This window comes from Poecilia reticulata, chromosome 2 (genome assembly GCF_904066995.2).
Source record: "Poecilia reticulata chromosome 2, P_reticulata-male-v2, whole genome shotgun sequence".
Taxonomy (NCBI): Eukaryota; Metazoa; Chordata; class Actinopteri; order Cyprinodontiformes; family Poeciliidae; genus Poecilia; species Poecilia reticulata.
Window position 1 is genome coordinate 23,710,329 of NC_088831.1, and position 26,874 is coordinate 23,737,202.

Here is a 26,874-nt window from a genome sequence, read left to right on the forward strand (position 1 = left end):
CCTGAGAAATGGAAATCAGTTGGATGTCACGGAAAGCCTGGATACGAAATGACAGGGAAATAGCAGTGAATAACATTGACCACCCTTCTTTACCCTCCTAGGAAAATACTTTAAAAAGTGATCCAGAATGATCCGCGTTGTTTATCAAAGCCAGTGATCCTCCCAGCGCTCCCTGCGGCTCTTTGGCCGCTTTAACTGCTGCCCCCAAACTGAAATCCAAGAAGAGGATCTGTAAGGAATTAGGGGATGGTGTCCTACCCTTTTACAGATTACGAGGCCGTGCTTCCAAACCAAACGCACACAAAGCACATTAATATCCCCGACCTGGCAGCTTCAACCTCAATTCTGATAGTTCTCTGTCGTTCTTTATTAATTTGATCCCGGTAACGGATATGCAGACGTTGGAGTGGGGGGGGGGATTATTCTCTGTCAATAGGGATCTCCATATGTTTCTTTGCTACTCTCAGGCAGATACGGTGGTTTTCTAGCGCCATCTTGAGGACATTACTTGACCCTGCAAGAAACTCACAGACCACACTTTGTATGGAGGGTTCAACTTGAGCAAGCTCAAACAGATAATGTGTTTTTGGAGCGATAAAGATTGCTGCTACCTGGAAGAAAGAGCAACATCCTTTCTATGCTACATCAAAGCAGCACTTTTTTTTTTTTTTTTACGTTTCTGAAGATGTTCACATCATCACAAGCGATGAGTCAATCAGCAGGAAGGATGTCAAACTGTGAAAGAGAGGGTGCGGAGACAACATCCTGGTTCTCTGCGAGAAAAACAAGGAAGGGGACGATCAACTCCAGGAGGTCATGGCCTGAATGAAAGTCCTTCGCGTTAAGCAACAGTTCAATACCGAAGGAAGCTAACACAACTGTCGCTTCGGACACTTTTTTTTTTTTTTTTTGCAGATTTGTTTTGGAGTGTGTTGAAGTGCCGCATCTCAGTGTGATGCTCCGGCTGCACTGTGCCATGCAACAGGGCCCTGCAGAGGATGTTCCAGTGATCGGTCAGAAACAGACTGCTCAACATCGTCTACCTGAAACTACCTGCCAACATCAAGTGACCCAAACTGCAGCAGTCAAGCCCCAAACTGCTACGCAGCTTATTTATTTGCACTTTATATCACTTTTTTAATGTAATTTATGCTGCATTTCATGCCCTCATCTGTGAGAGTGTGTGTGTCTCTGTCTCTGTGTTGCCCCTGTCCAGGGTGCAGCCCACCTCTCACCCAATGTATGCTGGAGACAGGCACCACCTCCCCAGGGATAAGTCTGTATGGACAACGGAAGTACAAAGTTGCAAAGGTCTAATATGGAGCTAAAATTGATTCTGTTGATATATTATTAAAAGTATTAAAAAAATATATTTGTAAATGCACCCCAATCATTTTTTAAATTTACATCTCATTTGCTTCACATGCAAACAGGATGTATGACTATAATGTCATAGTAATAACTGCAAACTGTCAATTCTGACGACAGCTCTGTTTTTAAAGTCCAAAGGCAAGAACAGGATTTAATTTAACATCTCCAACATTAAACGTTTCCAACATTCCCTGCCTTGTCCTTAAATTTCTTAACAGTAACAAGTTAAAAGATTTTACTTGGCAAAATGTGTGCCTTCCATTCAGATTATATTATTAATTATTTCAATATTTTCAATTGTGCAACATGTTCCTATCGTTTGATTTTGCTCTAAAAACATTTAAGTGCAATACATTAATTCTACTGCTGTGCATTTCCTAACCTTATTTCTGACATAAGGAATTTTACATCAATATTTAATCAAAACAAATATTACTTCCAGCAGATATAGTTGTAAAAAGACTCATTATGTAACAAAAAGTTTGATGAATAATTTGAATTTTCAAAGTCTGGATAAAGTTACTGGATTTAGGAAAGTGTTAAATGCAGCTGTTAAATGTCTTCACTTTAGAGTTGGCATAACAGAACAACCTTAATTCAATAATCTTCTTAATTCAATAGTGCAAAATCTGACATCCTGTACATAAAGAGTTCAGCCTGAAATAAGGACATTTTTCACTTGTTTTCATATTTAACAAAAAAAAAAAAGTTAGTGTTTAATATTGACAAAGTTCAACGACATCCTTCATCATAACCTACATCACAAAGCTCTAAATGTAGGTAAGGGTGCACGTCTGCTACGCCTTGGTGCAGAGCATTGCATCCAGAAGGCTGTTTGTGTGCTTCACTTGTGCCGTTATGAAACCGTGACCCTTCAAAAGCCGACTGTAGTCCGCCGCACTCCGCTGTTTCCCCTCGCTCATGCTGAGAGCCTGCAGCAGCCCTCGGCTCGGGCCGCTTCCGTTTTCATCCAGAAAGATCTCGCTCAGCAGGAGGCCGCAGCCTGGCGGCAGAAAGTATATGCAAACATGCAACGTTAAGAGCACGAACAGAAAGAATAAATTCACCGTATAACAGCTTTGGCTCGGCTGTTTCCTCACAGAGAGCCCCGCGCTGCTCCGTTATGCTAACAAAGCAGCAGTTGATTTTTTTTATTTTTATTTTTTTTAATTCCAACAATTCTGCGGCTTAGTGCTTCTAATTGTTTTTAACAGTCTAACAACATTAAATACAAAGAAACTAGATACAATTTGCCTTTGTTAAAAAAAAATTATTTTAGCTTTCATACCTGGAGTGCACGCATCTGAAATTCTCCTCAGCAGAATATGCAGCTTCTCGTCGCTCAGATCATGGAGAATCCTCACCAGGATGTACAAGTCCGCTTTGGGCAACTCGTCCTTTAAGAAGTCTCCTGTCCAAACAGCAGGGAAACGGGGAATTTACAGTCCAAATGAGAGCTCTGGCTCCATCATTACACATCAATACGACATCTAGTAACTGAAAACAACATGGTTGATAACTAACCAGCTTTGAAAGTGACCCTTTTGTCTGCGTGCTGCCGCTGAAACGGCGCACTCATCTCCACAACGGCAGGCAAATCGAGCACAGCCACAGTCAGGTCGGGGTGGGTTTTAGTCAACTTGTACGCGAAGGCGCCGGTGCATCCTGGACAAACCGAGAAAATCGTAAAGTGGACGAACGTTTTCTCATTTGGAAAAACGACGAGCTCATTTTCCTCGTCCCTTAATTTCTTACCGCCCACGTCGCAGGCCGTTTTGTAGCTGGAGAGGTCAAAGGCCGTCGCCACGGCCGCAGCTGCCACTTTAGCAGAGCTGTGCATGGCATGCATGAATCTCAGTTTGGCTTCCTTTGAAAAAACAAAAAAAGGCAAGCAGTAAATCAGTGCGGTAAGCTTTCTGCAGAAGGTTTCATCTACACCGCATCAATCAGATAGTGAACTGCAAGATGATCACCTGACAAATCTCTGTAGATGCCTTGACCTTCCCACGCTGGCTAGTTCCCTCCCGCACCGCGCTTTCGAGGTGAGAGAAAACGGGCCACAATGTGTCATTGCAGTGAAGAATGTAGGCGTGCAGCGAGAAACGAGAATCTGAGCGCAGGAAACACGAGGCCACGTCCGCGTTCTCAAATCCAGGTTTTGGGCGTCCTGCTCAAACAAACAATAACAAAACAAAAAAAACGTATCTCAAAAGATATCATCGAAACATAAATTCCGTAATTAAATTCTATCAATGAAACTTAAATGTAGATTTATTACACACAGAGTAACTTATTTTAGCATGTTGCAGCCCTAAATAGGGCGACGTGTGGTTGCTCTGTTAAGTATTCACAACTGATAGAGTCCATGCCTTCTGAATGCGCTTCATAATCCTCTCAAGGCAGGTGTCCTCTCTGCATCTTATGTGTGCCTTTTTCTACCGCACTTTTTCCATCCACTCAATTTTCCATTATGCAAACCTTGGCATGGCACTCTGCTCTATAGTAATCTTCTATAGATCAGCTTTCATAGATTGCCCTCCGTTTGAAGGATGTCAAGCGGAGGGCAATGTTGATTGTTTTTTGTGCAATATTCAAATTTTCTAAGAAGCCAAATATTTGAGTGTTTATCAACTGTGAGGAATAAATACATGTTGACTGGAGCAGGATGATTGTGATAGTGGTCACAGATAATATAACAATACAACAGAAAAACAAACACAAAAAAAATATTTGAGATACATCACTGTGTTAAATGAATCTAGATGACATATGCTTTTTGAACTAAATTAGCCAAATTAGCCATTTTAAACCTAATAAGTGAAGCTGCTTAGGGAATAAAAAGAACGTCAGAGGAATGACCAACTTGTATCTCTGGTCTTCAGCAGCCCCAGTGACACGCAAGCTTCCAGCAGCGTCTCTGTCCCTTTCACAGAGGCTTCGATCTCCTGGGCTATCTGCTCTGCGTCCAGCCCAGGCTTCTTGTGCAGAACGTCAAACAGGCAGAACTTCGATGCCGTGAACAGCGCCTGGGATATTTTTGGGAGATACAGCAACGATGCGACAAGATGTAATCATATTTAGGCGAAAAGATCTACAGATACATTAAGAAGCGCACTTTCAAAATGACACTCGGCAAATTGACGCACAGAGAAGCAAAAACAGATTACGCCAAGATAAGAGCAGGAACAGGCACGGACTGAAGAACCACCAACTCTCCTCCTGCAGCAGCAATATTATCGAGTCCCTTGCTTAAAAAAAAAAAAAAAATGCAATCGATGAACAACAACAATAAATCAGACACTGATGTCCGAGTCAAATTAAACTTATTTGTTGGGTTGATACCTTTTAGAAACTCCTGATGAAAATATTTCCACAGAAAAAACAAAGATGTTGGGTCACGAAAATAATAGGCAGTGATTATCAGGTGATTAAAAAAGAAGACATAAGCATCTTTGTGCTGCTCTGTTAATTTCAGCATTATTTATTCTTCGTGTTCTTTTTTCACAGCTTGCATGTTAGCATAAATAATTAAGCTGCAAGAGTTTTTTCAGCAGAACACTTTTAAATAATGAAACGCTGATTAATCAGAGTCATCGCTCATGTTTAAATTATTTCATTGTAAATAATGAAGAAAAAGAAAGCAACCAGAATACTACAGAAAGTGGGATATTGGTATCATACAAATCCATTATTATTTTTAAATGATGTAGGACTTTGCCAAAATAAAATGTAAATTCATATCCAAAGCAAGAAATTCTCAACCCCCACACAATATTCAAGAAATGTTTTATGACAGGGAGGAGGGTTATAATTTAAGAAAAAGGAAAAAAAAACAACAACTATCTATTAGAGCAACCAAGAAGAGTCAGTGGGTGAGCTAGACCTACGGAAAAGATTAACAAATACACACCAGCTTAAAAATAAATGATACAAAAAGGAAATGATTGGAAAATGTGCTGTCAGTTAATCGGCCGGTGATTGAAATCAGCAAAAAATTTCCATGACCTTAAAGTCAAACACAGAAAAATGATTACGAAGGCATCAAAGCTAAAAAGTCCCACTTACTGAAGTCTTTAAACAAACCAGCAAAGGGCGTGTTCTTTGATGCCCCTTTTTGTGTACGGAGCGAAAAAAAATCAGATAAAGAATTTTAATGCCAAGTGTCAAGACAGTGTCAAGATTAACACTGTCCACTTTTTGCATGAATTTGCAGGAACAAAGAAAAAAAAAAAAAGAAAAAAGGTTTGAAATGGGCCCCAGCTCACGTTGTACCCTGCCTCTTTTCCAATGCACTGGACTATTTAAGCTCAAGCTTGAGTTGCAAAATGCAATAAATAAATAAACCTTTGTATGTATGCATTGCTTTAACTTCAAAACAGAACCGTATAAAGGCAAAAAAAGGTGTGATCTGGTCACCAGCTGCGAGCTTCCAGTGCACCAATCAAGCCATAGATGGTATAATTAGATATGCAAGGCAAATAAGACAATTGTGTGGTGTTGACAAAGGTGATGCACAGTGTAAAAAATTAAAGTTTTTAAAAGTGCCCCCTAACGGAAAGTGAGAACCAGAGAAACAGGCGCGATATGTTGAAAGCATGAGAGTTTTTAATGTAGGCTGCCAGGAAGCAGAAAAACGACTGTGTGACTGCGGAGGTGTTAAGTAAATCTTTGACATAAGAAAGCAGCACTGATTGAGTGACATACTTCTACAAACCTACGCCAATGACATGAACCACATTTTGGAAACAACATAAATCAAGTCATAACTGCCACGCTGAAAGAGATCAAAAGCAAAAATGAAGCAGCGTTTGATGAAAGAAGATGAGATTGATGCAACGTGAAGAAAAAAAAGATCATTTTGTGGGAACCAGTGTTACAGCAAGTGCTCTATAGAAAGCAAAAGAGAAAGAAATGTGCAAATCTGTAGGGGGAATTCTGAAACATTTTACAAGAACGATGATATTTTGTTTTCCCACACTGTCATCCTCTTTGAAAAACCCAAAATATTTCACTTACTCATCAAGACACATAAAGATATCAATCTCAGCCGTGTTTTATCACCGTGAGCCTGTTTTGATTGGCACAATTAAGTTGCCAGGAAACTTAAAAAAAAAAACACACAAGAAAACAGGAAGCAGCGCAACTAAAAATAAAATAAGCACAAAACTGCAACTTGTAAACCACATTTTGGCACCTGGCTCAACGTTCTCACCAAAACAATGTTTTGTTTTAATATTAGAACAAATTTGAAAAAAAAGACAAAACAAAAAAAAATGGCCGATAGTTCTTACTGCATAGAGATTCTCAATAAAAACTGTAAGCTAAAAGGTAAAACTAATGCTGGAAACTCCTGTTACCTTTGAGGCTTTGAATCCGTCCATTAGCTCATAAATCAGCTCCAAGTCTCCTTTTTGAGGCTCGCTGTGATCAATGACGGCTCCCCCTCTGCTCCTCAATATGGCAGTTTCAGAATTATGAAGCTTGATCTCTCCAGCATCCTGTTTCGACAAACTATTGATGTTTGCCTCACTTTCTCTGTCTTTCTTTTTCACCTGTAAGAAACACGGTTTCTGGAGCAAAATCAACTAAAGACCGACAGCATTTGAACACACAGCGGCGTTGACGAACCTTATGAAGCGGGCTGGCCGAAGGGCTGCTGGGTCTGGGGATGGATGTGGAGGTGTCTTTCTGCTCAATTAGAATCGGGGTGGAATGACTGTCATAGACAGACTCGGTTTTCTCAGGGTTGACGAAAGAGCAGTGGTTGTAAATCATGTCTAATTGTTTGCAGAAGTGGTTGAGGGGAAACCCGACAACGTTTAAGAAGTCTCCGTGGACGTACTCCACCAGCATGCCGCCCAGAGCTTGAATGCCGTAGCCGCCAGCTTTGTCCCTGATACACACATATACAGAAAACATTTTACTTTACAGTATTTAATAGACTGAAAGCAGTAACATATGATGAGATAGCGTGTGTGTAGGAAAACTAACAATGCACACCACCCTCAATAGACCGTTTTCCAGGGTGAAACATGGAGGTGGCAGCATCATTCTACGTAGGATGCTTTCCTTCAGTAAGAACATGGAAGCTGGTCAGACTTGCTTCTGGCAATCCTGGAGGAAACCCTGGAAAGCAATCACTGCCATCTTCACCGATTTTCTTCAGCTTTGCCATGATGAGTCAAACTCTGTCTTAAACATACGGCGGTAAACCCCGAACTACTGAGATGAAACTCGAATGCTTCAGATTTTCATCTCAGTAGAAACTCTGAGATGAGTTTGATGAGCTCTTTCGGATTAGTTCCAAAAGAGCTCATCTTTTGGTCTAGATGAGCTCTAGACCAAAAGCAAATGTATGCCTTGGAGTGGCCCAGTCAAAGTCCAGATATAAATCTGATTAAAAATCTGTGGCAGGACTCGGAAGTTGATGTTCACGAATGCTCCCCCCAGTCTACTCCGACTCATTTCAGCTTTCTTGCAAAAAGGAAATGCCACGTAAAAATCTACATGTAACACTTGAAGTGACACAAACCATGTTTAGGGTCAGTCTCTGCCTCGAGCAGAGAATCGAAAGTGTGTTGGTGTCTTCTGAAAGAGACGATGGTTGGACGAAGCAGGTAATGGACTGACAGGTTGAGGTTTTGTTTACAGCAGTACTTGATGCTAATCTGATCTGCTGTGGTGAAGAAGGTGCTTTCAGTTTACAACCACGGTCCGAACCTCAGACGTTATGAGGTGAAGGTCCTAACTGAAAGAAAGAGATGTTGGAGACCAGCAGCCGAAATGAGTTTCTTCAAGGTGAGTTTCCGGATTCAGCTCTAGAGAAAAAGCGTGAGAAGTTCCATCATTAGGTGAGAACTCAAGAAACAGAGAATCATCAAACAGAGTTGACGATTCTCCGCGTGGGAAAGCGTCAGTCAAGGTGGTTCAGGAATCTGATCAGGATGGACCTGGGCGCCTCTCTTTGGAGGTTTTCTAGGTCTGTCCCTCCCATCAGGAGGAAACCCAAAGCTCGCTGGAGGGATTATATAGTCCATTTGGCCAAGGAAAGCTTTGGATGGTGCTTAGGAGAGGTTCTGGGTTCCCTCTTGGTCCTGTTGCCCTCGTGACCCAGTTAGTTTCAGATAACTGATTGGTGGATGGGAGGATGGGAAAACCTTGCCAAATCAAACGAGGTGAACACAGCCTTAACAAATTTCAAAGTCCAGAAACGGACGAGTTCATGCACCTCATAGTGAGTTTAAAAAAAAAAAAAAAGGACTGCTGGGTGATGTTACCACACAAAGAGTGAGTAGATATTACATACTGACTCCCAAAGTTCAAATTTCTATACTCACATGGGCTCACCACTATTGATGTACTCCCATAGCATATCTTGTGAGAGATCTGCAAACTTAACCTTTGTTTCTTCATAGAAGTCTATCAACTGGTAGTCCACTTCATCATCTGGGAGGGGAGCAGGAAAGGTTCAAACATTACTTTTACATAAAAAAAAAAAAGATTTCAAAGTTAAAAATAGAAAAAAATAAAATAAATCTCCTCAACTAGATATATATGTTTTTTACTTTAAGTTTTAGAAATGTGCCAAAAGCAAAACTGTTATAATGTTAAAACATACCGTCTTTTTCATGACACAAGACAACGGCAACTCCAGTAAAAACACTGTGCTCTTTACCACTCAAACTGAAAAAATAAAAATAAAATAAAAATCACACTTTTTTTTTCTATTTTTAATGTAAATTTTCAGACAATATAAAAGTCTATACCTAGACAGCATCCTGTACGCATCCTGTTTGTCCACCGGCTTTTCCAGAATCATACCGTCAACAGTCTGCAAATTATGGCCCAAAAACATGTAAACAGCTAGATCCAAACATGTTTAAGATAACATCATGTGGGTAAATTCTGCAGCGCTTTTCTCGCCTTACCACAATGGTATCTGCTCCGATCACCATGTCAGGAGTTTTCAAGTGTTTCTGAAGCAAGTTAGGTCAAAATGTGTTCATCAGAACATTTGCTTAAAAGGCAATGTTGGGTATTACACTGAGAAAATAGCCAAACTCACAACTGGCATCCTCCTGGCCACCTCCAGGGCCTTCTGCTTGGCTGTCTCAACAGCATACTCATGAGGGGCTTTGAAAAGTCGCTTATCCAGAGTTTCTTTAAACCAAGACGGCACCACCTCAAAACGTAAACCCTAGCACGCAAGAGAAAGAAAAATATGATTGAACGATTTAGAGCGTAAGCATCTGCGTCTAAATTACAGTATTTAAAAATAATAATAACATACAAATGAAAGCAGGATGTCTTTATCTCTGAGGCAAACTTGTAGAAACCACACGTTTTTTCACAATCTCTTAAAAAGACAATCCATTTGAACAGAATACCATATAAACTAACAACACAATTCACACATTTACTGTGATACATTTGGTGAATTTTGTAAATCTGGTAACATTATATACTGCTCAAAAAAATAAAGGGAACACTTAAGTGTTCACTTAAGTGTTTAAGTGTTCCCTTTATTTTTTTGAGCAGTGTATTTTTGATAGTAGTAGTTTTGGGGGCTGCTTTACTTAACCAAATGCAAACACATACCGCATTGCGGAGTATCTCCAGTCTTCTAGGAGAGGAACTGGCCAATACAACCAGTTTACCAGAGAGCTTAGAAATGACGGGATTTAGCACCATGGTGGCCTTAGAGCTCAACTGACCTGAGAGGTGAAAGGAAAGAGGCCACAGATCTATCAGACACACAGACACTGTTTAAATAATCGATCAACGTGACGTCACCCTTTGCTGTCAGTTCATCAATGGAAGTGTATCACGATATACTTCTATAGATGCTGCACCTTTAGTGTGCGATTTTATTTGAACGTCTCTATCTTGTTTTTACTTATTTCATTTCACACACATTATATATTGCCATAACAAGAGACGTTCAGCTTCATCAGGTGATGGTCAGCAGTGACATAAAACCTGATGTCATAAAACCTGATGCAAATCGACTGTAAGATTTGCATAGTTTTGACGGATTGATTTTATGCTGTATAAGGTTCTGAATAAACAGACTAGCATTTGCAGCCACTGAAATCAGTTAACTATTACTGCGCAGATATGGTATTCAGGACAAAATGTGCAAAGTTATTTATGTATTTATGTCAAATTATTAGTGTAAATTTATGGTTCATAACTCCCTCACTCACACAGTTCAAGCAGCGCTAGCTCATTTCAACTAACTTAACAGAAACCGTGACAAAACCAGCACGGCTCACTTCTATGAATCATTCAGCTTAGCAAACGAGAATTAATTTGAAAAATTACGTATCATTTCATTCAACAGCTGTTCGCTCGTCTCCCGTCTTACCTGCAGAAGCCAGGAAACATGGAAAGAGCAGCTTGCTAAGATAACCCGAATGACGGCTGCGACGTGATGACGTAGCCTACAAGTGAAGGATCAAGTGCCTTTGGGTGCGCGCCATTCTTCAGCCGGCGTCTGATGGAGCAGATTCACCGGCGAAAGCGGCGAACTCCTGCTTTTGTTGATCAAGAAAATATATGGAAATATTGTCTAAAAATATCGTCAGGCAGCGAGCGGAGGCTGAACCCCCCCCCCCATAACATTGTATTACATTCAATAATATAATACATATATAATTGATCATATTTGTTGAATGTTATAAAATGTTTAGAATATGCTTTATTGATCCCCAAGGGTAAAATGCTTATTTCAGTTCAGCTCACTGGCCTTGATCGTGGATCAGTCTGTTCAGTCTGTTGGTGTCCTCCACTCGCAGCTTGTTGCCCCAGAACACCACAGCAAACAGGATAGCACCTTCAACCACAGACTCAGAAAACATCCTGTGCAAGGTCAAGCAGATGTTGGAGGACCTCACAGCCGTCTTACCTGCAGAAGCCAGGAAACATGAAAAATAGAGGCGACTGTGGTCCTTCCTATAGAGAACATCAGTGTTCTTAATTCAGTTCAATTTACAAACAATATGGAGTTCCAGATATTTATAATCCTCCACAATGTCCACACTGACGCCCTGGATGAAAACAGGGATCACCGACATCCCAGTCCTCCTACTCAGATCCACCACCAGTTCCTTGGTCTTTGTCACATTGAGCTGCGGGTGGTTCTCGTGTGACATAGTTGCCCACAGCAACCATCCACTCAACCTCATCATCACCCTCACTAATACAACCAACCGCAGTTGTGTCATCTAAGAACTTCCGTAAATGGCAGGCATCAGCGAAATAGCTGAAGCTCATGCTATAAAGGGTGAATCGGAAGAGGGGGCAAAGAAAGTCCTTTGTGGAGCCCCCCGTGTTGCTAACAACACTGTCTGACACACAGCGCTGCAGGTGCATGAACTGTGGTTTGCCAGTCAGGCAGTCCACAATCTGGGGCACAAGAGGGAGAGCCACCTGCATCGGCATCAGCTCTCATCTCATAGACCTGGACCGATAGCGTTGAATGCACTAGACAAGTCAAAAAACAATAGTCTCTCGCATTTTCTTTTAAAAGAAAAATTTTAAAACAGCATAAAATTATGAAAATTGATTCAGAATATTGGGTGGTACCCAATTTACACCTGGAAATTGAATTAAAACCTCAAGACAACTAGCTGTTTTTTACTTCAATGGTCTCTTCACTCAAAGTATTTAAATATGGCGTTGGTGCTGCATTATACAATTTCTTTTTACTTGTCTGGCACAATATTTGAGCACCTAAACCTTGTCAAATACCTCTATTTGCTTATTTTTAACTCCTCAGCACATCTCTAGTCTGACTGTTAATACACATCCACTCTACTGTTTACCAACAGAAAAAGTAATATTAATAATGACGAAGATTATATTAACAACAAAAAAGAGAGAAATCACTTTCTACAAAAACAATCCTGAAAACAGAGAGGAAATCATTTCATATACTTTAATAAAACAAAAGGACAATATTGTCAATTTCACACATTTATACACCACAGAACACTGACATTTTTATAAACAGATAAAAAACAACAACATTAAGATAAAACTTATTTGGGGATGTTAGGCTAACATAATATGTACATTTTTTTTACAACAGTTCACAGTTCTGGATGCTACATATTTTTTTTTACAAAAATAACAGCCATGAAGAGATGTTAAATATCAGCACATGCTGTCGGTTGATGTTTATCACCCTTTCATTTAAACAGCAGCAAATTCTGTCGGTTCATGTAATGTAAAATGTTCAAAATCTTATTTTAGTTAGTATGTATTCAATAACAAGATCCTACACTCTCAGCAAACGTTGAGGATCTCACTGTCTGAACGTTGTTCAAAAACCTCCAGTAATGACTCCATTATATTTTTGAACAAATTTAAAAACAAGCCAACCGTCTGAGTACAGAGTGTGTTTTTAAAAAAGTACAATCATAAAACAGTGAAAATAATTAGTTTTATGAAGGCTTGATCACACAGTGATGTTATGGGGTTTGAAGTTGCTTGGTTACAGTAAGCAGGGCGAGGATCAATGGACACAGATGACTCATTTCTGACCTTTATGCTTGTTACATTATATTTCATTGTACTATCATACAACTTCGTAAAACACTTTTTGACATCCATACTTGTTCAGCCCAATTTATACAAGTATTATACCAATATTTGGATAGGTCTTTCATAAAATTTTTGTCAAATACATTCTGTCACTGTAAGCTGAGAAACTGCCCTTTTTGTGCAACAATCCTAACAGTCACTCATTCATCGTTGTTGTTCTTTGTGTATGACAACGTCTGCAGATATCGGGTTACGATTTCTAACACCTACGGAAGATCTGATGATTGGTGAATAAGCTAAATGACTCCGAGCCCAACATAAATACTTGTGGCACTCCGCGATTTCCCAACCACTTGATTACATATAAATTGGAGAAAACACACAAACTATGATTGGACCAATAACATTTTAGTCACTGTCCAACAGCTTAAACCTTTTAAAGCTATTGTTAAAGGAAGAGATAGATGTAAGAAGATTTTGCAATACGAACCAAGAACATATGTTGCAAGATCCCCAAACCCTTCCTTTCCTTTAGTCACTTGCTTTCTTTCGCAAGTCTTTCTTTAGTTTTTGCATTTTTAGGGTAGTTACGGCATCGCAAAGGCACCTGAATATGTTTCTTCACCGTATAAATCTGCTTATCCAGAGTACAACGTCTCTTTGTTCTCCATCCTTATAGAGTCTGCACTACTCAGGCTCTGCAGATTCATTACCTCTCTCAGCTTCTCCCTGAAATCTTTTGACGCAAAGTAATATATGAAAGGATCCAAACAGCTATTCAGACAGCTAAAACAGAGAGAAAGCTTGTAGGCCATGTACAAAGACTTGCCGTAGAAGAGTCTAAGGACACTGTGAGCCAATAGGAGGATGTTGTTGGGAGCAAAGCAGAGCACAAAGACCAGCAGAACGACAACAGCCAGACGTGTGGCTCTCCCTTTCTGGACAGTCTTGGAGTCACTGGACAGCTTGTGTATGACACTAACGTAGCAGAACATTGTGACACAGAAAGGAAAAAGGAAGAGAAGAAACACCATGCTGAACAGGAAAGCCGCCCAGGCCCCCACAGACGGCAGCATGTTTAGTTTCAGCACGTCAAAGCATGTGGTGATCTGGAGCTCCGGGACCTTGAAGGTCAGGTCGGTGGTCATGAGAGGGTACAAGACACCCAGGACCAAACCCCACATCAGAAGGCAGCTGATGACAGCAACAGACTTTCTCTTCTTGTTCTTCCGGAACCTCATGGGCCTCACGATGCCCAGGTAGCGGTCGATGCCGATGGCCATCATCGTCAGGATAGAACAATACATGTTGCCGTAGAAAACCAGGGTCATGAAGCTGCAAGGGGAATGGGAAAAAAAAAGAAAAGCAAAAGACTGTGTTTGACTACAGGTTTAAGAAAATCAGGGAAAAGGTGTGACATTTCTGGCAACAATTAAAAGAAAGTTACTTTCAGAGTTCAGATGGTGAAACATTAGAAGTAGCTTGAGAAGTCAAATGACTAACCTACTAATTTTATCTGAACAAATATTCATTTTTAAAACAGCTATTTTATTGTAGTGATTAAGTGTAACCATTTGTTTCAGTGGAAAAGAAATAGAAAGTTCTTCTGGAAGCATTAATACCTGCACATATTGGACCCCAATCTCCAGTTGTATCCTTGGAGCTGGTAGTCGATCTGAAAGGGGAGGGCGGAGCCAAGAGCCAAGTCGGTGAGCGTTAGATTAATCATGAATATGATGGAGGGCGTTTTTGGGGAGGTACGAAACAGCAGGAGCCACATTGACATGCCATTTCCCACCCAGTTGATGACAGTGACAAGCATGTATATAACAGATACGACAGTGCTTGTGTTCACATCCCGAAACAGTGACAGGGTGGCGTTGTCAAGGTGCAACTTGCTGGAATTCCCCGTCATGATGGGATGGAATTACCTGTGTGTCAGAAATCAACATGAGAGTTGGGGTTTTTTTTAGTCCCTGGTAGTCATATTCATTTTTCTACAAGAAAACAACAGGAAATATAGCGATGACAAGCAAATCTTTTCATGAACATCTTGTTACTTTTGTAAAATCAGAATGAAAAGGCAGAAAAAAAAAGAAACATGACATACTAGAAACCACAAAGCGGGGGGAAGGGGGGAGGAAAAAAAACAGACAGCTTCTCTGATGTGATGCACGCAATGCATTTTTTTTTTTTGAAGCTAAGGTGTGAAAATGAGATTCAGGTTCCATCAACCAGGGTTGTTTGTGTGCAAGAAGAAAGCATATGCAAACGGGTGGAGTTTTCACACAGGAAAAGTGCATGCATGATTTGTGGTAACGTATGCAAACTCTGGGCACCTTTTGTACAATTGCAAAGTTTTAAAATGTGGATTTTAAAATTAAATCTGGCTCTGACATGTCTTAAACTGAGAGGAGAAACTCATATCTTGTCAGTCCCAGCGAGTGGTTTGAAGTCAGGACGTCAGCATGGGTATGGTACGCAAACACTTTCTCTCCTATGCGGTGGCTATGGTGTTGGTGGTAGAGTAGGTTCCAGGTTGTCAAAAAAGCTGAGACACATCCTTGTAATCTTTGTTTCTTAATAATCGTAACCAGCTCTCCACTTAGTTCCTTTAACCACTTGCAGTCTACGCTGCCTTAGATTGAGTAGATTTCATTGTCTTGCAACACTGGTCCTTGGGCAGGTAATCCAATAAGGTGTTACGGGTATTTGGAGAAACATAGTGACACTTTGTTTTAGTGCACTGTAACATATGGACATGTTTCCTTTTATTTGAAATAATGCAAAATCTAAATTGAGTGCATTGTTGTTGTCAAGCAGATTGTAAAACAAGCTCAGATTATTAATTTGAACATAGTTCATTTAACAGATAAAAGTGTTTGCTGCAAATTAGAGACAACAGGCACAACTGAGTATACAAGTTTCATGAACACGTACACTATTTTATTTATGCTGCTAATGCTAAAGAGAGCTTTAAAACTCAACTACAGCTAATGATTTGTGCAATAACTTCTGGCCCATCGTCTATAATTAAAGGGACATTATTACGTATTTTCGAGTCACACTACCATTTTATAGCACAATCAAGTAACTACGTTTTCCTAAGTTGTCATAGACACATGCTGTATATCTCAAACACAACTTAAAAGGAATTTGATTTTGGGCCTCTGTCTCTTTAAGAAGCTCCTGCTCTTTTTCACACCGCCTTCAGCACGTCATCACGTTTTTTCATCTAGTTTTTAACGACATTCTTAAGAGCGCTTGCACTGAGAAGTAGTTCATATATTAAGCTCAGCAAGTGTGCAGTACTGCCAGTTGTTGGTTAATTGCTGCTGGTGCTAGTCTGTAGGAGCAGGGAGCTGATCTGTGAGGCAGAAGCTCCGAGGCAGATTGTTTAGGCGCCCTGAATGGCTGTCGTGGGAGAATTAAGGATTTCTCAAACATTCATAGAAGAGTCAAAGCAACACTCCAAGTCTGTTTATGATGAGGGAATAACACTGTATCAGGAAGTAATGCTCAAAAAAGTCGATTTTACATAATAACCCCCCTTTAAAATACAACTTAAGAATAAATAAAACATAAACTGGTATTGTTCAAACTCTGACCACAAGATGGCAGCAAAGTGCTTCATTTAGCATCTTTGATAAGCGTCCTGAACGCATCCACAGAGATATCAGCTGTGTTAAGACAGTTTGTGGCAATTTCACTATAATAACCTGCAATAATTAGACACTTTGGTAACATTTTTTTATTGCGTACAGCGATAATATTTACGCTGTGCTGCCATTTAGACAAAATCTCTGATTTCCTGCAAATTACTGAAGAGATATGAGGGAATGTCAAAAAATTAAGTTAAAAAAGTTCAATTATCATCATATTATTGTAATATGTAATTACTTCCTATTTTAATCCAAAATCTTACATTTATTAATTTGCTATTATGTATCTAATAGGTACTGATACAAAATTAGTTCGTGCTGACCTAGACGCCAGCTCCGTCCCGAGCGTGTCAGCTTTAGGCAGGTGTACAAAAGGGATTGGTTCATAAATTCTACTTATTGGGCAGTTCTTGGTATTAAATCGAGGAACCAGGCTTGTAGTCTTTAAAATACACAGATGAAAAATAAGTTAAAAAAGAAAAAAACAACTGTGAAAACCTGATGAAAATGCTTTGAAAGCTATTCAGAAAACATCTATCTATAATGCTCTAAAGCAAAATCTGGCAAAAAAAAAAAAGAAAAAAGAAAAAAAAGAGCAATGGCTCAATACTTTAACACGGCGTTGTGTCTAACATCACGGCAGTAACATCTTTGATTTCCTCATACTATCCAAACTAACTCACTTTGGCTGTTTACTTATTATCACCATTGTGCGCGGTTGAGGAGATGTTATTAAAAACAGTGTACATTACAAAAAGGCTAACTTCTCTGCTGTTGTTGTTCATGTCGAGTAACTCAGTACAAACAAGAACGCCATATGTTGTCCAAATTAGACTCCCTGTGTTGTTACATCACACATCGACACAATAACACAATGTACGGATGATAAAAGCAAAGAATTAAAAGCAAACAAAAGGTGCCACGAGGAGCACATTGACATTAACACTGAACTGTGAGTAACAAAAAGTTCGAAACTGTTGAAATTCATAGTTGAAAACATACCTTTGTGAGCAGCGAGGCAAACCAGGCAGGTGGGCACGTGTGTGGCAGTTGTAGATGGAGGGACAGATACTTTTGACTGAGGAAGGCTGGTAAGGAAATTGGGTCTAAACTTGATAGAGTGCCACTGAGAGGAAATGCACCATGTGACAACCGTCATCCTACCAACTGTAGTAACGGCCACATGTTTGATTCACTCCTGAAATCGAAGCTCAGGGCACAGTCGTATCGAAGGCTTCCTACACAACAGATCTCGATATGGAAAACACTCACATTCCATCATTCATCTTGCATTATTTCTCTCCCATCATGTTAATATTTTCCACTCCTAACTAACTTGTAACTTTTCAGAGCACATCATACAAAAAGTACAACACAGTGGATACTAATAAAGAACTTATGATGAACCACAATGGAAACAAAACAAAAACAAAAAAACACAAATACGCATTGTTAGGGAAATCCCAACATGCCATGTGTGACAATATCACTTTCTGTTATGAGCAGCTGCTTAACTAAAATAAAAAGAGTGTGAGCTCACACCGGTTCAACAATAGTAAGCACATGCAAAGAATGTAGATTACAGCAGTGCAGTTATTTACCTTCTAAGCTTTCAAGTACACACCCAAACACAATGTACAAACAAATATAAGTGTGTGGAGAGAAAGTCTGCTGTAAAGTGAAGGCAGAATGTGATAGTTCGGGCTCGCTCACGAGTTCATGCAACGTGTGCTCTGATGCGGCTGGTTTCCTGTTGATTGTCATAGTTCTGCTTTATCTGGGGGAAAGTTTCTCAGGCATAGTTCATGTTTATCTCTCTGAGCAGGACAGAAGATAACACAAAGAATAATAATAATGATAATAATAATAATTTGTTGTAACGCAGAATGATTTCAAAGGAAGACGTGTGTATGGCAGCACACCTGCTATACACACCATATCAGCCTTCTGGTTCAGTCAGAGTGAGAAGGGCAGGTCTGTCCTCGACAGCTCTGACTGTAAGTGACTCATTTCATGTGCAGATGAAGCAGTTTTGGAGCTAAAACAGCCTCACCCAAAAACAACCAAAATAACCGAATCCAAGCTAAATGCGTCTTAACTGCAGACATTTATTTTTTTTTCTCACAGTTCAACACAAACAAAAACCTGAAAGCAGAAAAACAAAATCATTCACATACCGTCTATTCACATAACGGAAGGCTTTTCTTTTTTTTTTTTATATATTTTGTTGACGGCAATAAAATATTACAAAAATAAAATAAAATCATGTCACTAATCAATCCAAAATGTTTGAAATGTTATTAGTAATTATTCATAACATGCAAAGCTGTTATTTTCATCTACTGCAGTGCCACCAGAAAGTATTTACAACAGCTTGCCTGTTCCACATTTGATTGCAGCTTCATTTTAAAACCAATATGAGTTTAGTTCCCCTTTTCAACCTACTCAATATAGTCCATTGCAACACAGTGACAACAGTTTTTTTCAGACACTTTGCATATTTATAAAAAAATACATTTTAACATAATAAATACGTAAGCACCTGTTTCTAATGCGCTCAGCCAGGTCGGATGGGTAGTGTTGGTCGCCAGTCATTTTCAGAGTCCAGGTTCTGTCTGGGTCACTCGAGAACATTCACAGTTTGCCCCTGAAGCTCCTTCCTTTGTATTTTGACTGTGCTTTGTGTCATTGTTTTGCTGGTAGACTTTATTTTATTTTTTTAACCTTTGTCTGAGGTTCAGAGTATCGGGTCTATGAAAGGTCCTGGATAAGGCTTACGTTGATGCATTACCAAAAAATGACAGTGGTGATGCGTGCCAGTTTTAGTGATTTAATAGAATCCAGTCTTTGGGGGTCTTACAGAAAACTCATTTGACTTCACTGCTTTGTTTTTGCTCTGCTCTGTCAACTGTAGAACCTCGTGTGGAGAAATGTGTTCAATCACGTTCAGTCACACAATTCATCAAATGCTGCTGCCGCTCATCAGTTGTGATCCGATGTAGTGAGTACTTATGCACTTACTGTATTTGTTTTCTTTTCTTACTTACAAAATTGTCGGAAAATCTGTTCTAACATTTTTATAGAAAAGCTATATGAGATAAAACTACACTCAGATCAGTTTTAAGACGGATCTAATGCAATAAAATATGGAAAAGCTTAAAAGGATACTTTCTTGTGGCGCTGTAGTTGATTATGTACAAAACATTAATGACAAAAAATTAAATAAAAATAAATCGTGGCATTGAAATTGCATTTAATAATCAATTTTTAGTCTGCTGGTTGCCTGTACATATAGTAAAGGACATTTCTTACCTTACTTTTTAAAAGATCTGTTGTCTGTCAGTTTTACCAACAATATTTTTTATATTAATAGAAATATATAAGGTAACTAAAAACAACACAAATGACAAAATATGCTAGATGTTGGAAAGAAGTTCTCATGCAGAAGGCAAGGTCATCGGTCTTGAAAGTAAATTTTTCCAGGATGTCTTAACTGAGATGCTTCTGTACCACAAAGAGCGAGAGCAAAGTACCTTAAAAGTTGACGGGCCTGAAAGCTAGATAGCAGGAAGAAAGTTCCACAGATACAATTTTATTACCGACCTACAAACAGGAAGAAAGAAATCAGTCAACCAATGACAGCAGCTTCCCTTTAAAACTGATTTTTATGCCCCATTACTTTCCTCTTGAGACCTAGAGTATTCACTGCTCATCTTTGCTTTTCTCAAACCCCCTCTCCATTCCCGCTGTCATGGCAACAACCTCATAACAATGCTCCGTCCTGCATTCGGGGGAATGACCGATAGGGAGGCAGTCATAGCCTTTATTAGCCGAACTCATGCGCTTCCTGTTGCGCGCGCCGGGCTGATAGAGCTGCATGGCAGGACGGTCCTGCAGGACGGGGAGAGAGAGAGCAATGTCAAATAAAAACAAAGCCAGGCCAAGTCAGTGTTCACAGATGCACATTTAGTGTGTAATGCAAAAACTACTTGTGCATCTTGAACTCTTACACATTTTGTCTCACTTGTGATCTGAAGATTAAAATACGTTTTCGCTCCTCAGTGAGTAAAGAAAGTAACTAAACTTTCTCACAATGTCTTCCAAAAGTGACATTGTGAGAAATGTCACACAAAAAGTTCACACAACAAACTGTGAACTTTCTCACAGTTTGTTGTGTTGTGTTACTTTTGTAAAGTAAAAAAAAGTAGACTTTTTAATCGTTCCCCAGATATTCAGATTTAGATCTAGATAATGACTTCTAGCTCATAGGTATCCCTCTCAGTGTGTTCAAGATCACTGCCCTAGAAGGTAAACTTCCACCTACATCTTTTGCAACTCTACACATTTTGCCATTAATTCTCACCCTCTTCCCAAAAATACCACAGCACTTTCTGAAGAACATGTTTTTCAGATTTAGTGAATCAGAAAACCAAAACCAAAAGACAATCATTTGTGTTCCACTGCGATTTCCTCGCAGGCGTTCAGCATCACGAGAGACATCTGGAACGCATCTTCCTGTTCCATCTCATGCTCACCTTCTCGCTCACCTTGTTTCGGAGGCGCTCCTTTCTGTTGCTCAGGTCCTCCCTGTCCTCCTTTCCCATTTTGTCTGCCCCGTCATTACAGTAAGAGTAGCCGTGATGATGGCCCTCTTTCTTGGCTCGGTCCTGGCAGTAGCCCTTCCCCCATTTGGTCTCGTCTTTCCGCCGCATGAACTTGTCGAATTCGTAGTGGTGGCGTTGCCGTTTCCTCTCCTCGTCCTTGCCGCGGTGATCCTTATCTCTCTGCCTGCGGCCGTGCTGATCTCGCTGCTCTTTGTCGCTCTCAGCCTGACCTCTGCTGGTCAAATGTATATTGAAATGTGGAATTACAGCAAAGCTAGCAGTAAACACAAAGGAGGAATTCAGGGTCATCGCTCAAGCTAATTAAATACCAGAATAAAATCAATAGAAGGCTTGTACGCGCAAATAACATAAAATTGATGGATATTTAATAAAGATATTAACTTCACAGCTGTACCCAATTTAAAGGTTGATAACTATAATTTTTCTTTCATTGTTGAAGTATTTACAGTTGTTTTGAAATACTAAAAATAAAGTAAAAAAACAAAAAAGTAGCTAGTAGTGAGTTATGTCCACTTTAGTAATCAGAAGATTGTTTTCGAAATTCTCACATTTCCGTGAAAGTTACATCAACACTTTCTTGAAATATTAGCAAGACTTTTTTTTATATGCAATGTTTTGATACTTGCCCTGCAAGACATTTCATGTTTTTAATTTCTGGCTGACTGTCAGCTGTGTTGGTTTAAAGAAGATTAAATTAGTTGGACAGGAAGTGACACACTAAGATCAAATGAGGTGGCAGATATGCAAATATATCATTAACACAAATACAACTACAGGGTAAGTACTTTTTGAAAACTTTTATAACGTGTAAAAGGGATGAAGCTGGGTTGTCTTTTGGCTTTCATTAAGAATAAAAATAAACTTTTGCAAACTACTTGGTCATTTTATGGATTGAGTGTTTCTTACTTTTCTTTTGACTTCATTAGTCCTCCAGTTTTCTCCCACTTGCCCACACCTGCATCGCAAGGCTCGCTTTTTTCCTTCATTCGGTCTGAATCAACGTCGTCGTCTCTGTCGCTCTTCTTTAGGAGCTATCAGTGCACATAACACAAAACACATTACTCTGAGATATTTAGCTGAAATGGAAAGACAAAAAGCTGGTAAGAGGTGTTTTCGTCAGAAATGAGAGCGACCTTAATTTTGATGTCTTTATCGGACAGTTTCTTCTGCTTCTCTGCCTCTTTCCGCTTGCGTCTCTCCTCCTCTCGCCGCTTTCGTTTCTCTTCCTCCCGTTGCCTTTTCTTTTCAAGCTCCCTTCTTCTTCGCTCTTCTCTCTTCTCCTCCCTTATCCTCTGGTGAAAGCGTGATGCACAGAAAATTATTTCTCTGTTTGCTTTAGCTCTCGTCTTTACAACCCGTGCTTCTGTCTCACCTGTTTTTCGATTTTCTTATTTTTGATGTACTCCAGGAGAGGCGTTGTTCGTTTGGCTAAAAGCAAACGGATGAAGAGTCAAAAATCGAGTTGATTTCTTTGAGTAACATTAGCTTTCAGTTAAGAAATGCGATAATTATTTTGTAATTTTTGGACATGAGATAACTTTTAGTATTTTGAATATGGAAGATAAGGAAGAGCTGGTGAGTGCATTGTCCAAATAAGCTTATACGCCTTTGTTATTGGTACTTGAAACAAGAGTCACACATATAAAATTGATATGGATATTAAAAAAAATATATATATATATCTGTAGTAAAACCTTTTGACATGTTTGGAGTAAGACTTTTCAATTAAAAAAACACAAATTCATTCCAACAGAAAAAAAGAGCAGATAAAAATCTGTCCTGCAAATATAGATCAGTGTTTGTCTTCCGTAGTTTCCCAACATTTTAACTTTAAAAACAAAACAAAGCTTCACCTGCCAGGCAACAAACAAATATAAAAAACATAAAGTAAATATAGTGAAACGTAATTTATCATATAATATTAATATCATCTTATTGTTGGTATTTGGGATATGGATTTTATTGAAAAAAGTAAGTGTGATAGGATTGTGCTTTTGGATTTACTTATTTCTCTATATACTGTCTACTTGCTATTGAATTTTTTTTCCAGGTCGTAGTAATATTACAAATGGTAATAAGGCCAGAAAAAGTCAAAATTAAAAAAAAATGAAATGTCCAAAAGGTGTGATGTTGTACCAATGAGCTCTTTGGTCTTAGCTTCTATCTCCCCAAGAAGAGTCTCAGGATTGGCCATGGACTTCTCCTCATCACAGGAGTAGTTTTCCAAAAATCGCTTGTATTCTGGATCTGAGTGAAATTCAAAGAAAAAAAAAAAAAAAAGAAGGGACATGAAATACAGTTTAAAAAGTTTATACGCTAAACTTGTCTGTGCTAAATTCGTTCTAAATTCATGCAGTAATAATGTAAACCACACAAGATTAGTACATTTAATGAAAATTGATCTATTTTCCAACCTTCTTCAATGCTTCCGGTTTTGGCATCTTTCTTCTTCAGCTTCTTTTTTGAAATCTTCTGGAAAGGCGCAAACTCTACCACAGCAGGGTATTCCTGACCTGGGTAAATATTGAAATACGAGTCAAATTAAATAGACCAGCTGTCAAAAGGCAACAATGGCAACAAATGGTCTAATTCACCTTCATAAAAGTCAACATTTATCTCCAGAGATTCTGTTTGTATTTCATACAGCTGAACGCCGCAAGTCAACATTGAAGGCTAAAGCTGTCAACACAGACAAAATGGGCTTAGAAAGAATTAAAATACCCTTGTTGTCGATAAAGACATAGCCATCAAATCGATCCCTGAACAGCAGGATGTCTTCTGTGCTTTTAAAGTTGATATAAGCTCGGGAGAAGAGGTGGGGATAGAGACTGTAAAGGCAAAAACAAAAACCGGTCAATAAACGAGGATGAAATACTGTTGACTATTAAACCACAGGGCTATAAAACCTTGTCGTACCTTTGATCTGCTGGGAAAAACTCAAAGTAGTCATAAGATGGAAGAGGACTGAGATGCTCTTCCAGTTGCTCCTTTGACAGGCTAGGAGGGAGTCTTCGAATAACCACCTGAAGAAAACAAAAAAAAGTCATACGTGTGTTTTTCCTATTCAATGAAAAGTGCAGGAAATGAATTTTACATCAAAGTGATTAGAGTTTTGACCTCCATAATTTAAACCTTCAAAGTGTACGTCACAGTCACGATACGATCTGTGCCTTAAAGGTCTTCCTGGTGGCCTTCTTTGGTGTAAGAATGACCGTCAAGGTTGTTATCAATTCATCTGATAACAAGTCAGTAACCCCATGTTACCAGGGGTGAAAGTAAGGGGGTACAGCAGGGTACTGAGAACCCCTAAAAGATTTAGTGGGGGTACGCAGTACCTGCAAGAGAGGGGAGCAGCTGTCTGCTGTAAAAAATGAATGGGTTCACTGTGCAGCCGTGAGTTCACCACTAATCAGCTGTGACTGATTTGTTTTTCAAGAACAATCTAAAACACGACTTAATCAGTTAATGAATACCTTTTTTCTCATTTCATATTGTTTCTGAACTGTTTGTGCTTTGCTAGAGCAGCGGTGCAACATGTCGATCACGGAAGGTTTTGAGTCGATCTCAGCATTAGGAGACAAACTGAATGCAGCCAGGACGATGAGACCAGCCAGTGGCGCAACTACACATTATTCAGGTGGATGCGAAAACATAGATCGGTACCCCCCCCCCACCCCGAGGTAAGGAACGTCAGGGTGAAGGAGCGACCATACCCACTTTTTGCGCCACTGAGACCAGCACGTCCTCCTCTGGCTTGCTTAAAACGTTCGTAACTTTATGAAAGAACAACAACAAAAAATCAACAAAACATGACCCAATGAACAATCTCAGTAATTATTGTTTCAACAAGGTGTTGTGCAATTCTGTGCGTTTCGGTTCCATTACCAAAATAACAGAGCAGGAGTTTATAGTTATATAATTATATATAATTAGCACAGAAACTCCAAAGCACACAAAGAAGTTATATATAGCTATATATAAATTTTTTTTTTGTCATAGTACCCCCAAGGATTTAAAACTACTTTCACCCCTGCATGTTACTGATATGAAGGGACATGACTGAACTCCATCATTATTTGGATGATATTTACATCTCTGCTGTTTGGAAAGCTGCTATTTATTGGCTCCCCTGGTAAACATGTAAAAAGCCTTCAAATAAATTAAGCTTTTTTGTATCTAGAGAGATTGTGGAAAGTAGAATGGTCAAAAACATCCTGAAAAATATGATAGAACAACATTAAGTATTGTTTTGGCAGAAGGGTGCACAAGCCAGTGATAGCATTGGTGTATTTTTAACACATATTGCAAATCTAATAATAATCGTATGGAATGACAAAGACTCAACACACAAAGAAAAAAGCAAATACTAATCAGAATTAATGTTGATGCCAATTTTCAACACTCATATGATTGTAAAATCAATGCCACGCTGTTGATACACAATATTTGTTGTGTATCAATATATAAACATCAACAGCATTATGTTCAATGACCACAAATGGAGCTCAAATGAAGGGACTCACAATGCTTTACAATATATCAATACATGTCAGTTTGTTTAAAAAGCTTAGATTCTTTAAAAGGTGGTTCATTAACTACAAACAACATTAAAACATATTTTGATTTACATATTGTGTGAGTCATCAACAGCTCCTGGGTTCAACCTGCTGTTCCGGTAAACTAAACAGTGGCTTAGTTCGCTTATACCTCGGCTGGTTCTGGACAGTATGGTACAATACGGTGTAGTTTGCGACTTCTTGAGATAGAGGAGCAAAAACTAAATAAATAAACTTAGTGTTTATTTATTTTTATTAAGGAATAACAGGATATTACGCTGTGCAGCGTTTACAGGATTCCTTCGTTCGACTGTCACCTGTTAATGTTAGCTTCATAGCAGAAACATGTCCAATAACTGTAGCACAGAAACAATTCAAAAAGAAAATAAATAAATAAATAAGAGTCTGCATAGTTTTCCCACTGCTTCCTAAAATTCCCCTCTTCTGATCCTGTTGCTATCCTTGGTGCTGAAACATCCTTTCCTCCCCCTCGAGTCTCCATGTCTGCTCTTCGTAAACAACAGCTCGGCTACGTACCTTCGTGAAAACCTCCTTCTTCTCTTCTTTCGGCTTAGCGTTGGCGGGAATGTTTTCTTGCTCTCTTGGGACGTCTTTTAATTGTATCTCAAAGATGCTTTTCTCCTTACCCACGGTCATTTGGTCCTTATCAGACCTCATTTCTTCCCATCTCCCTTAAATTCGCTTGGTGTTAAGCGTTACCGTGTCCTCGCGAGACTATAAAAGCCAAATATCGCGAGTGGTAAGAAAATGCCTTTTATTTAATGGTTTTTACAATTCTTTCTGGTTATTTAGTTGTGTGGAACGTTTTCTGAATTCTCTATTTACACTGTATGTGAAGGAATACCATTTCTTATTTATTAATAAAAACAAGAAGTTCACCAGTTATATCCAGTTTGAGGTCAGTCTGTGTCAGCTGCTTGGAGAGTGGTGATTCTGTTTGGCTCTCGGATCGAACAGGAAGAGCTACACGTAGAGCTGCAGGAGTCAAGTTCTCCAGACTGGTTCCCTACCCGCCTGTAGGAATCTCGGAAGGGAACTGAAAATACATGCACATCTGTCACAACCTCTTACAAGGTCGCATTTCACCAAAGT

At 39.3% G+C, this 26,874-nt stretch overlaps 3 protein-coding genes across 6 annotated transcripts; all 3 read right to left on the bottom strand.

Moving 5' to 3' along the window:
- Positions 1 to 1,491: 1,491 nt before the first annotated feature.
- On the bottom strand, positions 1,492 to 10,878 carry asmtl (acetylserotonin O-methyltransferase-like). 2 transcript variants are annotated; one of them, XM_008433179.3, is made up of 15 exons: positions 10,739 to 10,878; positions 9,970 to 10,085; positions 9,437 to 9,568; positions 9,300 to 9,347; positions 9,138 to 9,202; positions 8,990 to 9,054; positions 8,709 to 8,817; positions 7,000 to 7,264; positions 6,729 to 6,923; positions 4,235 to 4,397; positions 3,345 to 3,538; positions 3,127 to 3,238; positions 2,896 to 3,036; positions 2,660 to 2,782; positions 1,492 to 2,374 (listed from the first exon to the last, which is right to left on the bottom strand). In XM_008433179.3, exons 2-15 carry the CDS (start codon positions 10,060 to 10,062, stop codon positions 2,169 to 2,171), a joined length of 1,911 nt encoding a protein of 636 aa, XP_008431401.2. In that variant the 5' UTR covers positions 10,063 to 10,085; positions 10,739 to 10,878; the 3' UTR covers positions 1,492 to 2,168. The 2 variants fall into 2 exon arrangements, with proteins under 2 accessions (XP_008431401.2, XP_081457166.1); XM_081601040.1 differs by lacking the exons at positions 8,990 to 9,054; positions 9,970 to 10,085; positions 10,739 to 10,878 and having other exon boundaries at positions 9,437 to 9,529.
- A 1,418-nt stretch (positions 10,879 to 12,296) lies between these two features.
- Positions 12,297 to 18,562, bottom strand: p2ry8 (P2Y receptor family member 8). Its single transcript, XM_008433194.3, has 3 exons — positions 17,583 to 18,562; positions 14,541 to 14,849; positions 12,297 to 14,253 (listed from the first exon to the last, which is right to left on the bottom strand). Exons 2-3 carry the CDS (start codon positions 14,831 to 14,833, stop codon positions 13,557 to 13,559), a joined length of 990 nt encoding a protein of 329 aa, XP_008431416.2. The 5' UTR covers positions 14,834 to 14,849; positions 17,583 to 18,562; the 3' UTR covers positions 12,297 to 13,556.
- A 106-nt stretch (positions 18,563 to 18,668) lies between these two features.
- Positions 18,669 to 26,507, bottom strand: upf3a (UPF3A regulator of nonsense mediated mRNA decay). 3 transcript variants are annotated; one of them, XM_081601061.1, is made up of 10 exons: positions 26,299 to 26,507; positions 24,122 to 24,228; positions 23,927 to 24,033; positions 23,620 to 23,718; positions 23,342 to 23,452; positions 22,578 to 22,633; positions 22,339 to 22,497; positions 22,112 to 22,236; positions 21,116 to 21,416; positions 18,669 to 20,471 (listed from the first exon to the last, which is right to left on the bottom strand). In XM_081601061.1, the coding sequence occupies exons 1-10, from the start codon at positions 26,437 to 26,439 to the stop codon at positions 20,283 to 20,285; spliced, it is 1,395 nt and encodes a 464-aa protein (XP_081457187.1). In that variant the 5' UTR covers positions 26,440 to 26,507; the 3' UTR covers positions 18,669 to 20,282. The 3 variants fall into 3 exon arrangements, with proteins under 3 accessions (XP_081457187.1, XP_081457189.1, XP_081457183.1); XM_081601063.1 differs by having other exon boundaries at positions 21,128 to 21,419; XM_081601057.1 differs by having other exon boundaries at positions 21,116 to 21,419.
- Between the last annotated feature and the right edge of the window lie 367 nt (positions 26,508 to 26,874).